Genomic DNA, 21,479 nt, shown 5'->3' with positions numbered 1-21,479 from the left:
TCCTCCTGCTACCTGCCGACGGGGCTGCCAGTGCTGGTGGCGGGCTGACCGTGACGAACAGCCTCACCACACAGAGTGTGAGTGCAGACAAGCACACGGGCGGGCGGGGAATGAGCTGGGTGGGCGGGCTCTGCCTAGGAAGAAGCCGATGTTATCTCAAAAGCCCACTGGTGTTTCTGTAACTGACATGCATGACCACAGAGCTCATTTATCAATGGATACTGAACACATCAGTAATTTCTAAGGCGCTGAGGCTTAACACAAAGAGAATTGAATGGGGGTGAGCATCGTTTTAAAAAGGCCTTGCAAAAGGACAGACCCCACTGAGGTACCACAAGGAGTTAGCAAAGGATAAGGAACGTCCCTGGTCCTAGACAGAGAAAAGCAACCTTGGCTGAAGTGTGCATGCTACTTCTGAGCCCCCTTCGGGACGACGCGCTGACACCAAGTCTACGCGACGGAGGACACTCTAACAAAGGAGTGGTTAGGAAGGAATGGTTCGCTCAGTTCTACCTCCTCCTTTTGATGTCACCGCTATTCCCACTGAGCAACTGTATGATGAAGGTCATCCGCAGGGAGAAATAGGATGGGTGACTAGAAGGGGGGGGTGCGGGAACAGAATCAGAATTTCCTGACTATGGAGAATGCCCTCCCTTGGAGTAAGAGAGATGGCAGACAAGGGTCTGGACCAGCCCTTTCACCTGCTCAGTGATGCACCGAAGAGCATTTTCAGGATGTCACCACCATAAGCAGGTGACCATCTTTTGGAAGAACCCCGTACTGTACTGGGGTTAGGTGGGCAGACTGGAGAGCTCTGTAATAAGTCCCCGTCTGGGTATTTACTATTTACTCTAATGACCTCCATTGTCACAGATCTCTTCCGAGTCAGAAAACCTCAGGGCCACAAGCATTCTAAGGTCTGTCTGCAAAATGGAAGAGGGGAGAGTAAAGGAGCCAGGAGAGTCAGCTGCTTCTCAGTCTGGTACAGAAGAAAAGAAAGAGGACAGGGTGGGTGACAGGCTCCTGACAATGACAGGCTGGTGGCAGTTGGTGGCTTTGGTCCAGCTTTTCTAAAAAAGAAGAGGGTTGAGAACTAACTTGGTGCCAAATCTAGTCTGAAGAATGTGCTCACTCAAACCAGCTGGGAACTAATCCTGGGTCCTGTCCCTCACCCAGCTGTAGTGCAGAGATTAGGAGAGGGAGAGGGAGAATGGAGACAGGAAGTGGCAGAGGCCACAGGCGACGTTTGTGTTTTTAATAAAAAGAAGGGCTTCTGTTCTTTGAAAAGCAAACCATAATTTAGAAAATCCCGAGTGAGCTCCTGAAAGCTAGCCCCTCCAGCCACCTAGCAATGCTGGGACGGTGCACGAGCTACGGGGAAGGTTTTGTTGTTTTTAATTCTAAAGATCTGTCAGAGAGTAAGGAAAATTTTACATTCTCATCTGTGAATTTATGTAAAATAAGCATTGGGACTGAGCCCAGTGTATTGATTTAAAGGGGCTTTCAGACGTCAAGACTTCCACTGTATCATAACTCATTCCAGGCTTCTACATGCCAGGCACAGGACATGGGGGCTAGAGGGACTCTCTCTCCTGGATGACCCTCTGTCCTATGACAGGGCCCCAGAAAAAACAGAGCTCCATCAAAATTGGCTTCTAACTTCACACTCCCAGGTAACTTGGGGAAAACTGCGGCCCTAATACTCTGAAACAGCTTTCCCATCTACTCTGCCTCAAAATGATCACATTCTTGTACTTCTGGAGAAATGGATGAGTGTAGACTCCAGAAAGAACCAGCTAGGCAGTGAGCTCCTGAGGGTGGGCCATCGGGAGCTGGGTGGTCGGTTCCTCAGCAGACTGCCTCCTGCTCTTTCAGAAACCTGCCCCGTGCGGGTTTCAGCAGGGGCACAGTGATGCTGGTCGTCTAGGAAAGCTGGGAGCTGGGAGCCACCCGGGGGGAGCCCTGCCTGCGTGTCTGCTCGGCGGGGCCTCTGGGAGCGCAGTCACAAGTCGGCCCACACTGAGTATCCAAGCTCTTCAGGGAACATTCCCTGGCTAGCAGTTGTCCACTCCAGGCCAGTTCTGGCTCTCCTCTCTCCTTCCTGTGTATTAAAACAGCAAACCTCCTAGGTGCAGTGGGTCAGTTTCAATGTCTAATCTCCCACTGAGTGACCACACCAACCTCATTCCCCGAAACCACAGCCCACGGCTCTGCGCCTGCCAGCCCAGACACGGAACAGCCAGCTCCTCTCCCAGCGGCGCACGGGGACTCCTAGCGAGGCCGAGGTGGAAAGGGCAGTACTTCTTTGTAATGGGGGTCAAATGAAATAGTCCTCCGATATTAGCAGTCATACATAACAGCATAAAGTATCAGATAAACTGAGGAAAAGCACTTGTGGTTCAGTAAGAATTACTTAAACAGCAGTTTGTGTTCCTTCAGACCACGATCGACTTGGAAGGAAAACGCAGAGGCCGCGAGGCCGCAGGCCAGGGCGCCCGAAGCGGAGCTCCGGCAACACAAGCTCGGTGCGCATCCTCCGGGCGCCCCCTCCACGGTCACAGCCACGGAGGGGGACAGGGCCTGTTCAGGTCTATTACGACAACGGAGTGAGTTGGGGTTCTTATGTTGTTTAGATTCTAATACTCTTGTCAAACGCCCAAGTCCATGCTTCAAGGAGCAGGAGTGCCCCCTTCATCTGCCCATAACAAAAACTGGGGGCGGGGGGTGGAGGAAAGTCTGCAAGATGCAATCATGCTCAGCTAGGACTTTCCGAAGCAATTCTGAAAATTTTTTCTAGGGCATTTAGTGTTAGCTATGGAGAGGGAATAATTTTAAGTTTTGTTCCATTCTGACTTTTCCAATTTCATTTTAAAGCCTTTTTTTCATGGAACCTAAGATACTGTTGACTTTTAAAGGTATCATCGTTTTATGTACTTTAAGAAGTAAACATTGCCAATTAAACGGTGACAAAAATCTATCGCATTCACTGTAAGCATTCCAATTTTTGGAATATTAAAAGCAAAAAAAGGGGGGGACCTTAGAAATAATTACATATGGTAATATGATTAAAACAGTTCCATTATAGCACCAGGCCTCCGGAAACTAAACCTAATTTACTCTACGCATCCAAGCTGCAGCCTGCAAATCAATGTATCGTTCAGCTGATGAGTTTTCATCCCTTGTGTATTAGCAACCGTCTTCGAATTCCACATTGACTATAGAGAAACCTTTCAAACTTCAATTTAAAAAATCTAGTATTCTCATCAAAACAGAATTTATAATGTGGGAATTTAACTATTATAAAAAGAGGTATGAGTGGCATCACGTGTGTCTGCAGGAGTTCTGGGACTGATTGTCTACCCCGAGTCCTCGGACCCATGGCCACCTATTCTGCCCCTCACAGTGCCATCCTCTCTTCTAGCCTGTCTGCAGGACGTAGGTCTCCTCTTCTTGAAAAAGTCCCATTTCCGTCCTGGGAAGAGGGGCCCTGAAGCAGCCACTGCAGCTGGCTGTTCTGCTGCACTCTCACAGTCTCTCGGTCTTAGCGGGCCGGGCGGGGTGGCCCGTGCCCAGGAAAGCACTCTGGGGTCTAGCCCACGCGGACAGTCCTTCCATCCACTCCTCTCATCCTGAATAAGGCACCCAGCTTCCGCAGCAGCAGCAGGGACCTGGCACTCTCCTACTGAAGCCCACGTTCTTCCAGTGAGCGTCAGCCGGCCCAGCCTCTGCCATCGCAGGCCCTCCCTGCCAGGAAACACATGACGGTCCCGTTCCAGCACACCCCGGAGCCCTGTCCCCTACAGAGCCTGGCATCTGCCCCAGTCCTTTTCCGCAGAGACCCCGAAGTTCTATCACTGGGTCCACACAACTGACAAACACCACCAGCAAACAAGACATACCTCTCACCACCCCATGTTAGTCACAGGACACTGCCAGATGGCTTAAAAATGGCCACATGTGGGCAAAAGAAAAAGGATTCGTGGCCCATTTATAATTGTGAAATGCTGGCATCGGGAAAGATCCGAAACACACTAACCCATGGACCCTCACTTTCCAAAGGAGAAAACGGAGCTACAGTGAGGTTAAGCAGCCTGCCCAGGGTTCACCAGGGGACATGTCTGGACTCAGTGTTCTTCTGTCAGTCAGAGAAGCTGGAGCTGACTCCATGCTGGCAGAACAAGGCTGGGGGTAAGTGAGGAGGTGCAGCCCCTGGGAAGAGGGGTCCTATGGCTGAGAGGTATGTCACAAGGTTACAGAGAAGATAGACAAGGCCCTACCCTGAGTGTGAGAGACAGAGGGGAGCGTCCGATCAGCGGCCGCTGCTGTTCACCAGGCCATGAAACTCCTCCCAGGCCCTGGCAAACCAGAGACAAAAAACACAACAGCACGTTCAGATCAAAAGCTTTTTAACAAAGAGAGAGCAGACACACAGCCCCACAACCCACGTCAGATACCCGCAAGGCCAAGTGCTGCCCAGCCCCTGGAAGCACAGCAGCTCGTCCCCCACCTGGACTTGCCCTTGGATTCGCAGATGGCCAGCACCTTTAGGGACAGCTGGCAGCTGTCCTGGCTGCTCCACTGGCGAAGGCTGGCCCTCACTATTCCCGAAAGACTTTGTATCCACTCCTTCAACAAGTCTACCAGGGAGGCCACCGAGGTCAGAGCTAAGCTCAGCCACCACGGGAGAAAGCTCCCGATCCTCTGGAGTGAAGGGCAGCAGCCGGGTTGAGGACAGGTGGCAGGAACTACCTTTCCTATCAGGCCCCACCTGGAGGGTCAAGGCAGGTTCCCAGCAGCATTGTGATGTCTGAAGACGCAATGGGGAAATTGTGCTGCTTTCTGTTTCCACATTCCCAACCTTCTGACCCCAAATTTGTACCAGGTTGTTTCTGAATATACCCAAGTAATTATCTTAAAATTTAGACCGTGTAGGTCACAGCAGTTAAAAATTTCCGGGGAACAATGCTCTTGACAACTTCCATGCTGACTAACTCAATTCAGAAACGGGGGGTTAGGAAGGGATAAGAATGTGACTGAGGGTACTCAGTCTCTCAGGGTGGTGCTCAGCGAAGAGAACCCCAGAATCCCTACCCACCTCCAGCTTTTGCAGAGGAACTGATGTCCTACCTTTTGCCTGGGCCACTTTTCAGCCCCACTGGGGACAAAATGTCTAGCAAGTCCCCTGGTCATTATATATAATGGGTCATTTGGGACTTCTAAATTTAAAATTCCTTTTTGTCAATTATTCCATCCTTGGTTTACAGAGGTGACAATGTACTGTGTCACTCACCACAGGCTTGGGTTATGGCCACTAAGATACACCTTGACCAAGCTTTCTACAGGCAACTTTTCTTCTTCTTCTTAAATAGGGAGGGATTAAACAGAGACCTGGCACAATTCACTCTTCCAGGCGATACTTTTATGCATTTCATCAGTATTTCCCTCTTTTGAACAGGAGCATTGGTTAAGTTCACGATCTACCTCTAAGAATAAGAGGCTGGTGTGCAGTTAATGGTTTCTCCAGAGAGAATTGCCAAAACGACACACATGTACTAATGGAACTGAAGAAAAACATAAGACCACCAAACCAGCGAGCCCGTCTCTCGGTGCACCAGCAGTTTCCACAGCAAGACATCTGCTCCACAGCCCACTCTGGTGATGGTGACACGATGACGACGAGCTTTGCGAATCCAAGAGTGACGTCAGAAGGCCATTCACTCTTCACTTCAAATTAAGAGAAGGGCAAAGCAACTCCGATGCTTGAGCAATGACCAGGAAACCCCTCTCTCGTCTTAACAGTGAGAGTTAAATTCTATTTTAAGCAACTTAAATGTCCACAAGAAATGATATGGTTGTGTTGAAGCTTCGTCTCATTTATCCTTTAGTTTCCAGAAAGGCCTGCACTAGTCCAGTGGTAGTTCTGTGCCAAGAACCTACCACTGATTCCAGCCCAGCCCATTTTGATATTAAACTGCCCTCCACTTTCTTCAGAAGTATCTTCCTCAGATGTTAAACCTCAACAGGAACAATCTGGGTAAAGAAATTTCCTCACACGGATTCAGTGGAAATAAAATAGCTGGTCATAGTCACTGGTTCACTCACTCACTCCTGTGGGCCAGTGCTTGGCTGAGAGCGAATCAACTGCCTACAGCTAGGTCGAGTACTCTAGCTATTTCCATCTGGCACCCCAGGCCTATCAGGTAATATTAAAACTTGCTTCTTCTAAAGGTGAAAAAATAATAATAAATAAGAGAACAAGTTAAATGTTCTGTCATATAAATGAAGTTTCTAAAAAAGTTGCCTAGATTATAGCCTACAGGGAACTCTGAACAAATTCAAATGACAGCATTCACCGAGTCATTGAAAGACCACCCTTGTTTCAGCTCACTTACCAGAAAGCAAACCCTGAGCAGAGGCCTCATTTCTGTGTAACTCTCAACTCGCCCCCAACCCACCCACCCAAAGCCTAGCTCACAGCCTTGCATTCAGCTGGCCCGCCATACGCATGGACACCAGGCTCCTGCTAGTTGGAGCTTTCTTTACTTTGAACATCAGTAGGAGTACCTTTCATAAGCCAGGCCAGCAGCGACACTGGCATGGCCCAGTGCCACCAGGCTATAATTTAGCCCCAAAAGAAGGGAGGGCTGGCCCTTGCCTACTAAGTACAATGTTTAAGAATAATGAAATCTAGACAAGGTTAAGGAAATTCCCCACAATTTGACCCGTTTCTCCTCTAGAATAAAGAAATAAAGAGAAGTCACCTACCCTCGACTTTCTCTGCAGAAGCATCTGGTCACTTCCCTCACACTGTGGCCCACTGAGTGAAGCTGGCCCTGTCTTCCCCTCTTCCATCCGGGCCAGATGTACAAAGGGAGTCAGTGGGACCATTCCAGAGAGTTACTGCCTCACAAAAGACAGTGCTGCTTTATATGGCTGTGCCCAGTTTTATCCTGCTGGTCCCATGATTCTGGGCTGCAAGTCTGTCTGTGTCAGGAGATTTCTTCTCAGAACAGAGGACACAGTGAGTCACTTGATGCCTACAGGGACCAAAACCTATAAAACCTCAACTACAATTGGCCTCACTGAAGGAGCCATGCACCTGGAGCGAACACTCCATTGAACAAGCTCCCATTTCTCAACGGGACCTGCTGTTGGCAGTGCCCGGGCAGGAGGCGCCAGCAGGCGTGCCCTCTGCAGCAAAGCAGCCTGGCATCGTGTGCGGCAGTGTTTGCCTCAGCTCACTTAGGAGCGCAGCAGGGAAGGCCACAAGCAGTGTGATTAGGGGCAGGCTGGACATCAAACAGTTGGAAAAGGACGCTGGACACACAGCAAGGTGGAGGCACACTTGACTGAGAAATCGAGGCCGCTCCTAAAAAATCCTCTCGCCATATTCAGGAGCCCTAATCTCCAGAAGACTTTTTTCCTTTATTTCCCTTGAATTCTCAAGTCCTAGCAGCTGCTGCTCCTTGGCTCAAACAAAGCCATCCCTGTGTGAGCCATAGGGAGAGAGCAAAGCAGAACAGTTCTGACTGCTGTTCACATGTGGCAAGGATCAGAGGGGCTCAAGGTCAGTTTGATGCTTTCTGATCAATTCTTAGGAAGGTAATGTCAAGCCCATCCCCTGGTCCAGTTATATTCGCTGAAATTAAGGTCAATACACACAACATAATAGTGGAAGGCAAGAGGGAAAAGGCCATAGAGGCAATTCTCTGACAAATGCTGAAAACAGAGAACAGGCACTTCCACATACCAACGCATCTCCCATTTTCTAGGGACGTCAACCCATTTTGTCTATGCAATCAACAAAGCAATGACACAAACACCTCCAGAGGGCTGGGCCCAGGGTGCTTGCCCAGTGTGTGTTCTGTGGGATCCCGGGCCACATGGAGCCTGGTGGTCAGTCAGGATGGTACGAGCACAGGGTGCTGTTGCCAGAATGGGACAGCCACTTTGGAAACCTCCACATCACGCCCACAGCCACTGTCACAGGTGCCATCAGGCAACCCGACCAGTGTCTGCAAAAATGTTTGGTTTTTTGGTTTTGGTGGTAGCTCCCAAGAAAGCCCAGTCACATGGGGCTTGCTGCGATTGTACACGCAGGTCAGGGCCTACAGGCCGAGCCGCAGGCCACACAGCCGAGCCACGGAGCATGTGAGGGGCTGGCACGTGCCGCGTCAGATACCCCGAGGAGCAGCCTTACGGAGGATGAAGACGTTTGCCCACTCCGATCCGGAGGCACAGTGACCCTGGGAGACAGGGCAGGGACAGGACCTTGAGACCCTGCGAGCAGAGCTAGCTCAAAGAGGATGACCTGGCTCGGAAGGGAGAGCGGAAGGGAGAGCCTGGCGAAGAGCCTGCGGCCTGGGCAGCTCTGGCAGTGAGAACCCCTCACACCAAGCAAGGAAGCCACATGCGGACAGCCACCAGGCGGAAGCAAAACTTGACCTCCAAGCAAGAGATTCCTTTGAAGTAAAAGCAAACGAAGTCAGCGAAGCAAAGGCCAAGGATCCCCCTTTCCAACCTTAACGCCTTTCAAGCAGATTCTACTTCAGAAATCACTGTTCTTGTTAATCAGCGTGACTAGATGGAAACTGAAATTCAAGTACCAGAAAATGGGGTCTCATGTTGAGAGCTAGATGTCACCTCATTATGTTAGACCTCAGCAGAAGTGGAGCAAAACACCACGTGACCCTGTACAATGGGCTTATGGGAATGAGGCTGCATCCCCAGACGGCCCTCCATGGAGAAGTCTGTGCCATTCCTTACTATGGTGACAGTCAGTTTGAAAGGCCACTTCTTTGATGCGCCACAAAGAGCAAGAGCATGAGACAAGCTAGTTTAGCACCATTTATTAAGTGATCTCAGCTGTTGTAGTAGCTGCTGCGTGTCAGCCTGTTCTTAAAACATAAAATGCTCTTCCAATTCCTCTTGTCCAGGACAGAAGGATCTTCCAGGTAGCACGCCAACAGAACAAGAGACTCCGATGATGCCAGCTTCAATGATGGTGCCATCCAGAGAGGGAGAGGGTCATGGCACATTCAACCGCGGCTTCCAGAGGTTTTGAAAAAGGAGCCTTTGAGGGCCCAGCCTGCCTGGCATTCTAGTGGAAGTGCAAAAGGTTGGCACATTGGGAGAGGAAAGAGGGAGGCGCAAGGAAAAGCAGCATCTGGGGTCAAGGAGGGTGTTCTGGTCCCTGTAGCTGCAGGGCTGGAGCACTAGGCAGACCTCTGGACAAAGCAGCGAGCAGCAGACTAAGGCAAAAGCCCACAGGCTCTCCTAGACTGTAAGGACTTGAACATTTCTATAGAAGTTGGGAAGAACTGCCTCAGGGGTTTAGAGAGGGAGAAAGTGGGGAAGGGAGAGTTGAAAAATACCTCTTTCCCTTTCCTATCCAGGTTGAAAGCTTGCTTTTCGGGGGGTATGGAAGGTGGTATTCGGGGAACCCTGAATGTAAGAGTCCTAGGCAGGTGTAGATGTTCCAGCCTGGACTGAGTCTGGCTGGAGGACAGCAACTACTTCTACCCCAGAACAAAGAATAGGACAAATGTGCTTAGAGCAAAACATGCTAACACAGGACTGCTAAGTCAAGCAACCAGAACCACGGCCAGCTAATAACTCTGGGTGGCTACAATGAGTCATACCCAGCCGTTTGATTATGGACCAAGTCCTATGGCAGTGTTCCAGTTAAAAACTGGCCCTCGGCTAGTTTTAGCTAACTCCACCCACAACATTATCTGTGAATGCATGGGAAAAGACTCCCAAATGGTCTGTCTGCTGAACACCATCATTGGGCTCATTACTAGTCTTTAATAAGAATAACATTATGACGACATTATTTCTAGTGATGATGATGATAGCAATAATACTCGGCCCTGTAAGAGCAGTCTCCATCTGAGGACCTCCCATTACAAAGATTCAATCAGCCTCCCAACAACCCCACTAGGTAAAGTATCACTATCCCCCATTTTACAGATGGGGAAACTGAAGCAGAGCGGCAGAGACCTGCCAAAGGCACACATTGATGCTGGAGTCACAGGAGAGAACTAACCCTAACAGTCCTGACTCCTAGTTGGCCAGCTCTCCATCCTGTTTTGAGAAAACCTAAGAGCCACTCCCCACAACTTCTCCCTAGTAACCTGAACTTAGTTGTGACACAGGCGCTGAAGGAGCAGCCCGGACAGTGGCTCTCTGTGTGGATGTCTGGCTCCATTGCCCTAGTCCTGGGGAGGGCGTGAAGAGAAGCTTACTTCCTGCTGGTGTTCCCGTTTCTCTTAGAGACTACTCTCACAAACACTGTTACTCTGCTTCCTCTAGGATTTCAGCTCTACACACGAGGAAATGGAGTCACATTCCTGATAAGAAGTTATTTTCCCAGGACAAAGAAACAGACTGAGACTAATAGGTTAAAAAGACATGCAAAAGTGGGGGGAGGAGCAGACAGGGAAGACTTTCTTGTTCAGTGAATTATCTTAAAAAATGGCAAGAAAAAGAAGAGCATTTTGTCTTTCATTTTAAGATAGTGGTTAGCCAATGAAAGACAAGACAGCCTGTGGCAGTAAAGCAAGCCCAAGCCCAGGGACTGTGCAGAGGGCTATGACACAGCAAGGGGTGCGGGACCTCGCCAGCAAAGAGCTGCTACAAGTGGCCAGAAGCACTAGAGGGGAAGACTGGTCTGTCCCTTCTCCATCCGTCAGTCTCCTGTATGACCATATTCCTCTGGACCCAACTAAGAACCTACTTCTGCTAAGGTTAGGGATATGCACCCCCAACCCCCCCCAACACATACTTGATGCTGTCGGTGTGGGTTTTGTATTCCATAATGGTGTTGGGAGGTAGGTTAAGCACTCGCCGAAGTGTATCCCGGATTCGGGCTGTGGTTGCTTGGTCGCTGGCAGTCTTATTCCATATTGAAATAATGTCCTCCTACAGGAGGAACAGAGGGACTCATCAAACAACCGAAGGCAGCAAGGAGAGCAAAGGCAACACATGAAACCAGACCTGCCCCAGACCTTACCTGAAACCGGACAGAGACCACAGCCCCACAGATCTCCTCCCCAACCATGAACTGTTCCCCCAACATGGCTAGGATGAGATTCTCCCAGCAACGGGATGCCAAGCCCTTCCGCAGCCGAATGATCCACTTGCCACCATTTTTATTTGCATCATCCTACAAGAAGACAGAGAGCAGTAAGGTATTAATGTGGCTTCACAGCTCTTCTCTCTTCTGCATGAACACTAAGAGGTCTTGTCATTTTCCAATTATTCAACTTCATAGAAAAAATGCTGGTAGGGAGAAGAGACAGAAAAGAAAGAAAAACAAGCCCTGACTGGTTGCTCCATGGTTAGAGCATCGGCCCACGGACCAATGAGTCACGAGTTCGATTCCAGTCAAGGGCACATACCTCAGTTGTGGTTCATGCCCAGCCCTGGTCAGGTCGGGCAGGAGGCAACCAGTCAATGTAGCTCTCTCACATCAATGTTTCTCCTTCCCACTCTATCTGATGATAAACAGATAAATATCCTTGGGTGAGGATTAAAAAAATAATAATAATTAAAAAAAGAAGGAAAAACAAGATCCCTATAAAAGCCATTACAAAAAATGACCCTTTAAAAAGAATCCTGCCCTGGCTGGAGGGCTCAGTTGCTTGGAGCATCGTCCCATACACCAAAAGGTGTGGGTTCGATTTCTGGTCAGGGCACACACCTAGGTTGTGGCTCTGATCCCCAGTTGGGGCACATATGGGAGGCGACCAATGTTTCTCTCTCCCTCTCCCCCCACTTCCAGTCTCTCTAAAATCAATAAAATCATATCCTCAGGTGAGGATTAAAAAAAAAAGAATCCTCTTTTTTGAAACTACTTTAGGAATCAAAATGAAATGGTCAGATTTCAAACACAGATCATTCCTCACTTTGTTTGCTAAGGACTGACTAGGTGTCATCATGTCCCACAAACAGACAGGAAGTCACAATCTCTCCCAGACCCAGTCCAGCTGAGGAGATAGACAAGAACATCAATTGCAGCAGTACAGTCTGTCGAGCGCTGCATCAGAGATGCGCAGTGAAGAATGAGACTGCCAGAAACACTCAGGAGGAAACGTTTACACTGGGTCTTGCGGGACCCAGTCAGCCAGGCAGAGCAGGCTGAAGGAGCTGCCGCACTGGGAAGAACATGTCTGTGCACAGACTCTGAGTGTGAGAAGGGAAAGGCAAAGGAAGGTCCAGCAGCACCGAAGGAAGATCTAGAGATGATGGGAGACAGGGCCTGAAGGGTAGATTAGCTGCAAGATCACGTGAGCAATGGAGAACTGCATAACATTTAAAATTTTTATTTGGGGTGTGTGTGATCACATTTGTCTAATAGAAGAAGGCCATGGCATCAGAATAAAAGATGGATTTAGCAAAGGGGAAGAGAGCACAAAGTTCAGCTCTGGGTCTCCAGTTACTGCCTGTAAGCTTATTTTTTACCCACTTTGATCATAAGTATACTATGGTAATATCCTACACACACAGCCAGTTCAATGGGAATAAGGGTAATTAAAACAAAACAAACCCCATCCTTTAATGATGTTACAGTACCACTTTAGAGGTGAAACAATCTTTCAAAACCACCCAGCACCAACACACCCAGACAAGCCACTGCACCAGTGTCTTTTCCTGGAGGCCTCAGTTCTAAGGATGTACCAAACAGTGATGCAGTTTTGAGAGAAGACTGTACAGTACTTTTAACTTTGGCAGGGCTAAAAAAAAAAAACCCCAAAAACAAAAACCAACTTGCTCAGAAAAGCAGTCTGAGGCCCCCAGTCCTCACCTCCCACATGGGTTTAATTCCTTCTTTGAAGAGATGGAAGTCGCTGTGGCCTGTCAGGTCCCCGGGACGTACCATGTGGCTGTAAAACCTCCAGAACTGCTCCACCTGTGAAGAGAGGGTGCCAGAGCACAGAAGATATGACTTTTATTTTTCTTTCATTGAATGCAAGACTTATCTAAGAGAAAAGCATAAACATAGGAGACACACTGTTACAGGCTATACTTCTGACGGATACATTTTCATTTGGAGGACTGTGTGGGAGGAAAGGCATGTTAGACGAAAGCATATGGTATATTTGCATAAAATAAAAACGTAATATTGTTGATACAAGAACTCTCGAGGTGATAAATGCCAGCCTCAGCCAGGATCCTCAGCTGGTGAAGTCACACCAGTCAATACGCTCCCTCCCGCAGAGACCACAGGATAACTGTGAAATCTGTAAGACTGTTTTACACAGTGGAAAACCGTTAGTCCTGAAATATATTAAGTGCCACATAACCTCAGTCTGAATGTATTTTTTTAGAACCAAATCACCTCTTGATCAAAGACTGTTTACTCAAATATAGCATTAGCTACAATGAAACACATTTTAGTTCTGCTTAGTTACTAAGCACTGTGATAGAATCAACCACACACACTAGGCCACAGCATGGTGCCTCTTTCTAAGGCCAGGATAGTCCAAAAGCAGGCAGGACTTAGCCTCTCATACTGAGGGTCTAAGTCCCTCACTCACACACACACACTCATTTACAGTTTACATTCAATATTATTCTGTATTAGTTTCAGGCATACAGCACACGGGTTAGACAACCATACACTTTACAAAGTGGTCACCCTGACATTTCCAGTACCCACCTGGCACCTTACAGTTATTATAGTATTTGTTACTATATTTCCTATGCTGTATTTTACATCACCATGACTATTTTGTAGCCACCAATTAGCACTTCTTAATCCCTTCATCTTTTTCACCCAGCCCCCAAACCCCCTCCCCTCTGACAACAGTCTGTTCTATTAAGTCCCTCTTAGCCAGAACATTCTTCTCCTTGCCCCTCCTTTATAGTCCTGTTAGAGAAGCAGACACACTTCCCTACCAAATGTATGCTTCTTCATACTCCGCGCTAGTCCTGTTCCTCAGTGGTGCCTGAGACATGACTCCCTATTCCTGTGACTCCCAGAGGACACCTACAGTCCTGGCCAGTGAAGAGGCAACTTTAAGAGGAAAGAGATGTGGAACAGTCTAGAGAGAAATCGTTGGTTTTTGCCAACACAGTGCCCAGGAGGCTCTAAACAAACTCACAGCAAGACATCAGACTGTGTAGCTGAAAATGGGTATTGAGTACACAGAGATTCAGGTCGTATTTCTAGATCTGGGCAGCAACTGAGGAGAAAGAGACCTTACACCGTGTGAAATGGCTGTCCCTTCAGTGCCTCTACAGAACAGGAACACAGGCAGTCTCGTGTTACAAAGAAGTCAGCAATGAATACCATTTGTAGGACTTTAATGCAGTGTCTCATCTCAGCAACTGCTATGCTTAACTGTGTAAGGGATAAGAAGTGGTCATATGTATACAATGAGCAATATTTTTTCACCTGAACACAGTGGAAAGAAATCAAGTGTACACGGTAGAAACTGTGGCTCACTGTGAATTAGAAATTGGAGAGAGGCTGTGGGGAAGAAAGGTACACAAACTATCCCTAGTTCCTCAATCAATCATTCCTTTATTAATGGTTTGGTCTCCTCCAACCTTACAGCCAGACTATTCAACCTTACAGTCACAATCTCATATCTAAACCATGAGAGATGAAGTAAGCAGCTCAAGAAACATTATTAAATTTTGAAAGATTTTTTTTCCTTCTCTTTAGGCAATTTTGGTTTCTGAAACTCTTAATCGAAACAAAAATATGAAAGTGTTTAGACTCAGAATACGAGGTGCAGAAAAGATCTCAGAGCTACCTTACTCATTGTAGAGCTGAAACAATGGTTTCAGAACTTGCCCCAGCTCACATGACCAAGCACGGGAATAGATAAGCCTTGTGACCCCCCCACCCCCACCGTGTCCAGCGCTCTTCCCACTTTAAAACACTGCCTTCTTAGTCACCTTGACTTCAAGAACTTTTACTTGTTGTTAAACACTAGAATTAAGGACAAATGGGAAATACTGCTTTGGATTTAATAAAAGGTTTTCCAATAAAATTATTTCGCTTTTCTTAATGAATTACATGACAGTGGACTTTATTTTTTTGTGTGGAAGTGATGTACAGCCCACATCAAGAGTGGAGGCAGATGAGGGCACTCCCAGATCAGCAGTCATCCTAACAGCCCAGGTTGCTAAACTGGGCTTCACTGACAAGAAAGAAATCTCTACCTTGTTTAAGCCGTTGATATTTGGAATTTTCTTGACAGTGGACTTTAGACACTGCCACACATCCAGTGAGCACTGAAGCAGCATTAACCCGAGATGATGCTAATGACAAACTCCATTCAACTTAATATATATGCCAAAAGAGAAGGAAACAAAAACCCTCCTTTCACAGGTTGGGTAACTTCATATATACTTTTCTTAAGAGGGAAAGCCCTGGCCAGTTTGGCTCAGTGGTTAGCACATTGGCCCACTGACTGAGAGGCCATGGGTTCGATTTCAGTCAAGGGTCCATATCTGGGTTGTACCAAAATCAGACAAAGAATTCATGAGATCAATATTCCTCATGAATAAGTTTCTAAATTTTGAGTAAGGTTTTTAAAAACAGTGTGATAGTTTTTTTCTTCTTTTTTATCCTCACCCGAGGACATTTTTGCATTTATCTCCAGATAGTGCGGGAGGGAGAGAGGGAGGAAGAGAAACAGAGAAACATCGATGTGAAAGAGACACATCAACTGGCTGCCACTCCCACGACCCCAACCGGGGCCAGGGATGAACCGCAACCGAGGTACGTACCCTTAGCAGGAACCAAACCCAGGGCTCTCTGGTCTGCAGGCCGATGCTCTAACCGCTGAGCGAAACTGGCCAGGGTGATAGTCTTTATTTTTATTATTTTTATATGTATTTATTGATTTTTTTAGAGAAAAAGGAAAGGAGAGATAGAAACATCGATGTGAGAGAGAAACACGGATCAGCTGCCTCCTGCAGGCCCCCTACTAGGGATCGAGCCCACAACCCAGGCATGTGCCCTGACTGGGAACTGAACTGGAACCTCTCAGTCCATGGGACAACACTCAATCCACTGAGCCACACCGGCTGGGCTCAACAAACATTTCTTGAACCAAAAATGCACCAGTGCACAAGCTATTTTTAGTATTTCAAAAGAGCTTAAATTTACCAGTGATAAGGGAGCATATATCAACTCAGTACAGTAATCAGATGACCTGGTCATCAGTTATATGTGTAATACACCTGGTTAACAATAAACAAATAAATATAGCTTGTCTAGTAAGCAAACATTTTAAAAACGGGAGCTTCACCCTGGTGGTTTGGCTCAGCAGTTAGAGCATCCGTCCTTGGACCGAAGGGTCTCAGGTTCTATTCTGGGTCAAGAGCACATACCGGGTTGCAGGTACAATCCCAATCCCCAGCCCTGGTCGCTGTCATTTGGGAGGCAACCAATTGATGTGTCTCTCTCACATCGATGTTTCTCTCTCTCTCTTCCTCCCTCCCTCCTGATCTATAAATCAATAAAAAAATATCCTTAGGTGAGGATTAACAAAATAAGTAAGTAAACAAACAAACAATAACTGGAACTTTGTGTCACGCATTCTGACACACTGCAAGAGTGAGAGGACACCGGCTTTGGAATGGAGCTTTTACCGCCTGCCCAACGTGAGTTTCAGTACTCGTTCCTCCACTCAGTCAAGGAAATTACAACTGACTTGGGACTTTAGATCAGGCACTTAACAAGTTTCACTTTTCTTATTTGTGAAATCTGGGGAATATTACTGACCTCAAAAGACTATCATAATGATCTAAGGAAGTTACACAAAGTGCCTATTACTGTGTCCTTCCCCTGGACTACTTTACTGCTACATTTGCTGCCTATTACAGTTCCCTTTTCTACTGTCTGTATTCTAAACAGGGCAGATACCCCAAGAATTTCAAGAAAATAAGAAAGCCTGCATTTGGTTCTGCCCAGAGAGGGAATGTATAGCACATAGGAAGTGCATAATGACCTTTGTTGAACACGACTGGTTTTAGTTGCAGACAGTTTCTCGGAATAAAAACCTAACTACCAGGGAGGGAGAAAAGACAGTATCCACAGAAGCAATTATTAGAGATTTCATTTTCCTTTTTTTTTTAAATCCTCACCTGTGGATATTTTTCCATTTATCTTCAGATAGAGTCGGAGGAAGAGAGAAAGAGGGAGAGAACCATCACCATGAGAAAGATATAACGACTGGTTGCCTCCCGCATGACACTGGCCAGGGCCAGGAACCGAACCGCAACCAAGGTACGTGCCCTTGACCGGAATCAAACCCGCAGCTCTATTCCAAGGGGTGACGCTCTACCCGCTGGGCCAAACCAACCAGGGCAAGATTTCATTTTCTTTCTGAAGACAGGAAAAAAATGCTACTTGATACATAACCACTAACAGATCCAAAACTCTAATGAAAGGTTCTTAAATACAAAAGAAACTTTTGAACTTTACTCTTGACTTAACCATCAAGGTTCATGAGAACAGACACCATGTACTATAAAATTTTAGCCCTGGCCAGTGTGGTTCAGTTGGTTGGAGCATCCTCCCGTGCACCAAAGGGTCTCGAGTTTAATTCCATAAGGGCACATACCCATGTTGCAGGTTTGATTCCCAGCTGGGGTTTGTACATCAATCAGAGGCAGCTGACTGATGTTTCTCTTTCTTCTCCTGTCCACCCTCCCACCCCCGCTCTCTAAAATCAATTTAAAAAATTAAAAAAAAAAGTTATTGATATTTTAGAGAGGGGAAGGGAGAGACAGAAACATTGATTGGCTGCCTCTTGCACGCCCCCTACTGGGGATTGAGCCCACGACTCAGGCATATGCCCTGACTGAGAACTGAACCAGAACCTCTCAGTCCATGGGACGACACTCAATCCACTGAGCCACACTGGCCAGGCTAAAAAAAATTTTTTTATATCCCTCACAACCCAGACACTTTGCACATAGTAAGGGCTCAATAAATATCGACTTAAACCTGTATTTTTGTGTTGTCTCCTTCTGATCAATTCCCCAATTCATATACTAGTTACCTATGGATATCTAATGAGAAACCTAATAATGAACAAATCTGGCCTCAGGGATTCAGGTCAGTTGACTAAGGAAACCAGTGTCCTACAGGTTACTAGGAGGATAAAGAAACATGATATAAATACACACTTCAAATTTATTACTAAGGTTCACTAAGTACTCACAGAAGCAAAGGTGCCAATCTGTTTGATATTCTGTTCATAGCTCTGTGAACTAGTGGGTCGGCCGGGGGTTCTCCTGGAGTACCAGAAAGTATAGTTGTACTGCAAGGGATGCTCTGCTGGTCCCGGGACAACAGCCTGTAAAGAAGATGTGTTAGTCCTGGCCACTTTCACATGCTCTGAGATTGTGAAAACATTTTACAGCAACACCCATTTTAAAAGGATACGTGATCAATTACCTGCAATGTACCCAAGATTCTGCTCACACAGCACATTTCTATGGTAGTTAACTGATTCTAAGTTCCTGTAGCATTTTACCTCTGTTCTTATGGCTTTTGTAACTTTCTACGTCATAACATAGATATTTGTGTTTGTATCTTGTCTCAACATATTCCCAGGTCCAGCACTGCCTCCTCTGAGACTCTATTACTTACTGGCTAGTGACCTAAGGCAAGTTGTTTAACCTGTTTGTGCCTCAGCTACTTATCTGAAAAGTGGGGTAAATAATAATCATCATCTCATGGGGGTGCTGAGATGATTAAATAAATTAACAGATGTAAAGTGCTTAGCACAGTGCTTGACACACAGGAAGTACTCAATAAATGTCAGCTACTATCACCTCCACTATTAAATGATAGCTCCTTGATCCAGTTTCATTCACCTTTGTGTCCCCTTAGCACCTAAAATGCATGTATTTGGAGGGTACTCAATATTGTAGAATAAAGCAATTAAGGATTGCTTTGATTTTTCAAGAAAGAATTTGATCCATCTATTTCTCATTCTCTAAATTTTCTTTCTTTCTTTCTTTTAAAATCTTCACTTGAGGATATATTTTTTTACATTTATCTTCAGATAGAGATGGAGGGAGAAAGGGAGGAAGAGAGAGAGAGAGAAACATCGATGTGAGAAAAACACATACCAATTGGTTGCCACCCGCACAACCCCAACCGGGGCTGGGGACGAAGTGCAACTGAGATACGTGTCCTTGGCTGAACTGAACCCGAGACTCTTTGGTCTGGGGGCCAACGCTCTTACCGCTGAGCCATATTGGCCAGGGCTATATTTTCTCTTTCCCAAGTCACTTCTAGTTTCCAGGGGTGCAAAATGACCAGCCCTCAGGCCACATAAGGCCCACAAAATCAATACCAGCTAACCCCACACACCTCACCAAACTAGCCTGACCAAATACAGCAGGCTAATTTTTAAGTTGATTATTTTGCATGGCTCTCGAATATAAATATCCAATGGTCCTTGGGAGAAAAAAAGTTTCCCCACTCCTGGTGAGACTATTACTGACTAAAGAGTCTAAAATTTCATGGGACGTGCAGGATTTGAAATACTCGGCAGCAAGTAACGCCTTATTATCTCCAGAGTCATTCCCCCCTATCTCGGGCAGAATGCAGGGGGAAAGCAAGGTGGCATCTCAAGATTCTGTGGTAGGGAAAAGTTCTGAGCCCCAAAATGATCTCCAGTGATTCTTGAGAACAAAATCAGGTATTACAAACAGTGTGCAATCCAGTTAATCTGGTATCTTCCAGATAAAGATTCCATGAGATAACCAAGTCTCAAGACCCAAGGCAACTATCTCTGTGCAGAACAAAACTCACCTTCCTCTTGCTGCTGCTCTGACCTTTGTCTCGTTCCGTTTTTTCCTTCTCACCATCTTTCTGTGTGCTGTTTTCTTCATTCTGATCATGGTCCCCACTGTCATCATCTTTCAATCTAAGCAGAGAGGCAAAACAATGTTATCCCATGACTGAACTGATTCTTGCTTAACTAACAAAGCCACCAGGTCAAATGAACTACCGTGGAACTGCCCCGAAGTCACTCAAAATACTGCCAATGAGATGGGAAAAGGGCAAGGAAATGTAGAAAGTCAACGAGGAGGATTAAACAAAAATGAAAGGCCCATCAGTTAACATGTGAATTCCAGAAAGTACCATTTTCCAGTTGCCTAACAGGCTGCACAAAAAAGCAAGAGGTAAATAGTTTAAGGGATGGTTTTCTTGACCAAAAACAGTCAATAATCAGAAGAGTGTCTGGATTAAGTAACTGCTTTGACAATTCAAATGAAGTTTAAAAACTTACTTATCCTTCTTGCCACTTCTGACCATCTCTCCTGTCCTTCCCCACTGCTACTGGTTTAGCCCAGGCCCTCTTCTTGTAATCTCAATTATTACAATAAACTCCTAAATGGTCTCCCAACACGAATCAACTATCCATCCTCCACATATCCACCAGCATGACCTTCCTAAGTGCAAACGGCCCGTTTCACTTCCATGCTTAAAACTCTTAATTGTCCCTCGCTCTTTGATGTCCACCCACAGTGTCTATTAATCTTTGTACCTCTAGCACGTAGGACAGGAAGATGCTGAATCAATGATAAATGTAAAAAAAAAAAAAAAAAAAAAAAAAAGAAATTAGAAGAAATGAATGACTTCTTGCCTTATAAGTACAGTCAAATATACTGCAGAAGCTACCTTTTTAGGAGCAAGTGAAACTACCCTAAGGCTTTCAGGTACACCTGAAGTTCACTGGGTTCACACAAAAAGAAAAGCAGAAGGTGAATTCACAAAGATAATAAGAATGCTGCTTAGCCCTGGCCAGTTTGGCTCAGCGGTTGGAACGTCGGCCTGCGGACCAGAGTCCAGGGTTCGGTTCCCGCTAGGGACACATACCAAAAAATAAAAAAATAAAAGAAATATGCTTAGTCTAGAGTTGGACCATTAATTTATCATGGATATTCTCTGAAATCACCTTTCTGGCCCTAATGACTATCTAGTCAAATGGAATTAGGCAACTCTCAAGAAAGGTACTAGAAATGCTCAAATTACAACTCATATTACCCTGCACAGATACAGAAACCTTTTGTAAAGAATTTTACCTTTTTTTTGCCCATGAATCGTCACTGCCTACCACATAAAAAGCATTCAATAAATATTAGAATTCATGAGCTAGCCATGTGTTGGGGTCCCTGCTCTGCCCATTTCTCAGCCCTAGCTACAGGATATACCCAGGTGACTGACCAGGCACTGTGCCATAAATGTCCCCATCCCCATCTTAGAAAAGACATGACTATGAAGGGCACCTGACCAATGGGCAGTCTAACCTGGCCAATAACCTATGCCTCAGGGCCTTGCTCAAAATTATGAGCAGATTCCTTCCTCAGTTTTCATCTAAAAGATGAACAATCACACAAGAGTCAGAGTTGGGGCAGGCATATGGGTCTCACACAAGAAAAGCCACAAGGGAATAAAGACAATGAGTGAAAGCAGAGACAGCCAGTTGCAG

At 46.4% G+C, this 21,479-nt stretch overlaps 1 protein-coding gene across 4 annotated transcripts in view; it reads right to left on the bottom strand.

Annotated features, from left to right (window-relative positions):
- EIF4E2 (eukaryotic translation initiation factor 4E family member 2) overlaps positions 1-21,479 on the bottom strand; it is a 28,943-nt gene that overhangs the window by 3,474 nt on the left and 3,990 nt on the right. The window contains exons 2-7 of one of the 4 annotated variants that reach the window (XM_036254401.1): positions 19,796-19,910; positions 18,192-18,326; positions 12,809-12,913; positions 11,015-11,167; positions 10,787-10,923; positions 4,278-4,355 (exon numbers count right to left, since the gene is read on the bottom strand). In XM_036254401.1, the coding sequence (XP_036110294.1) occupies positions 4,310-4,355; positions 10,787-10,923; positions 11,015-11,167; positions 12,809-12,913; positions 18,192-18,326; positions 19,796-19,910 (691 nt within the window). In that variant the 3' untranslated portion in view covers positions 4,278-4,309. Of the gene's footprint in view, positions 1-4,277; positions 4,356-6,693; positions 7,001-8,834; positions 9,101-10,786; positions 10,924-11,014; positions 11,168-12,808; positions 12,914-18,191; positions 18,327-19,795; positions 19,911-21,479 lie in introns of those variants that run through there. The other 3 variants (XM_036254400.1, XM_036254399.1, XM_036254403.1) reach the window with 3 other exon arrangements.

The sequence above is a fragment of the Molossus molossus genome, unplaced genomic scaffold (genome assembly GCF_014108415.1).
Source record: "Molossus molossus isolate mMolMol1 unplaced genomic scaffold, mMolMol1.p scaffold_m16_p_11, whole genome shotgun sequence".
In the NCBI taxonomy this organism is placed as follows: Eukaryota; Metazoa; Chordata; class Mammalia; order Chiroptera; family Molossidae; genus Molossus; species Molossus molossus.
The sequence above is the reverse complement of the archived record's forward strand: the minus strand, read 5'-3'. Positions and strand labels throughout refer to the sequence as shown.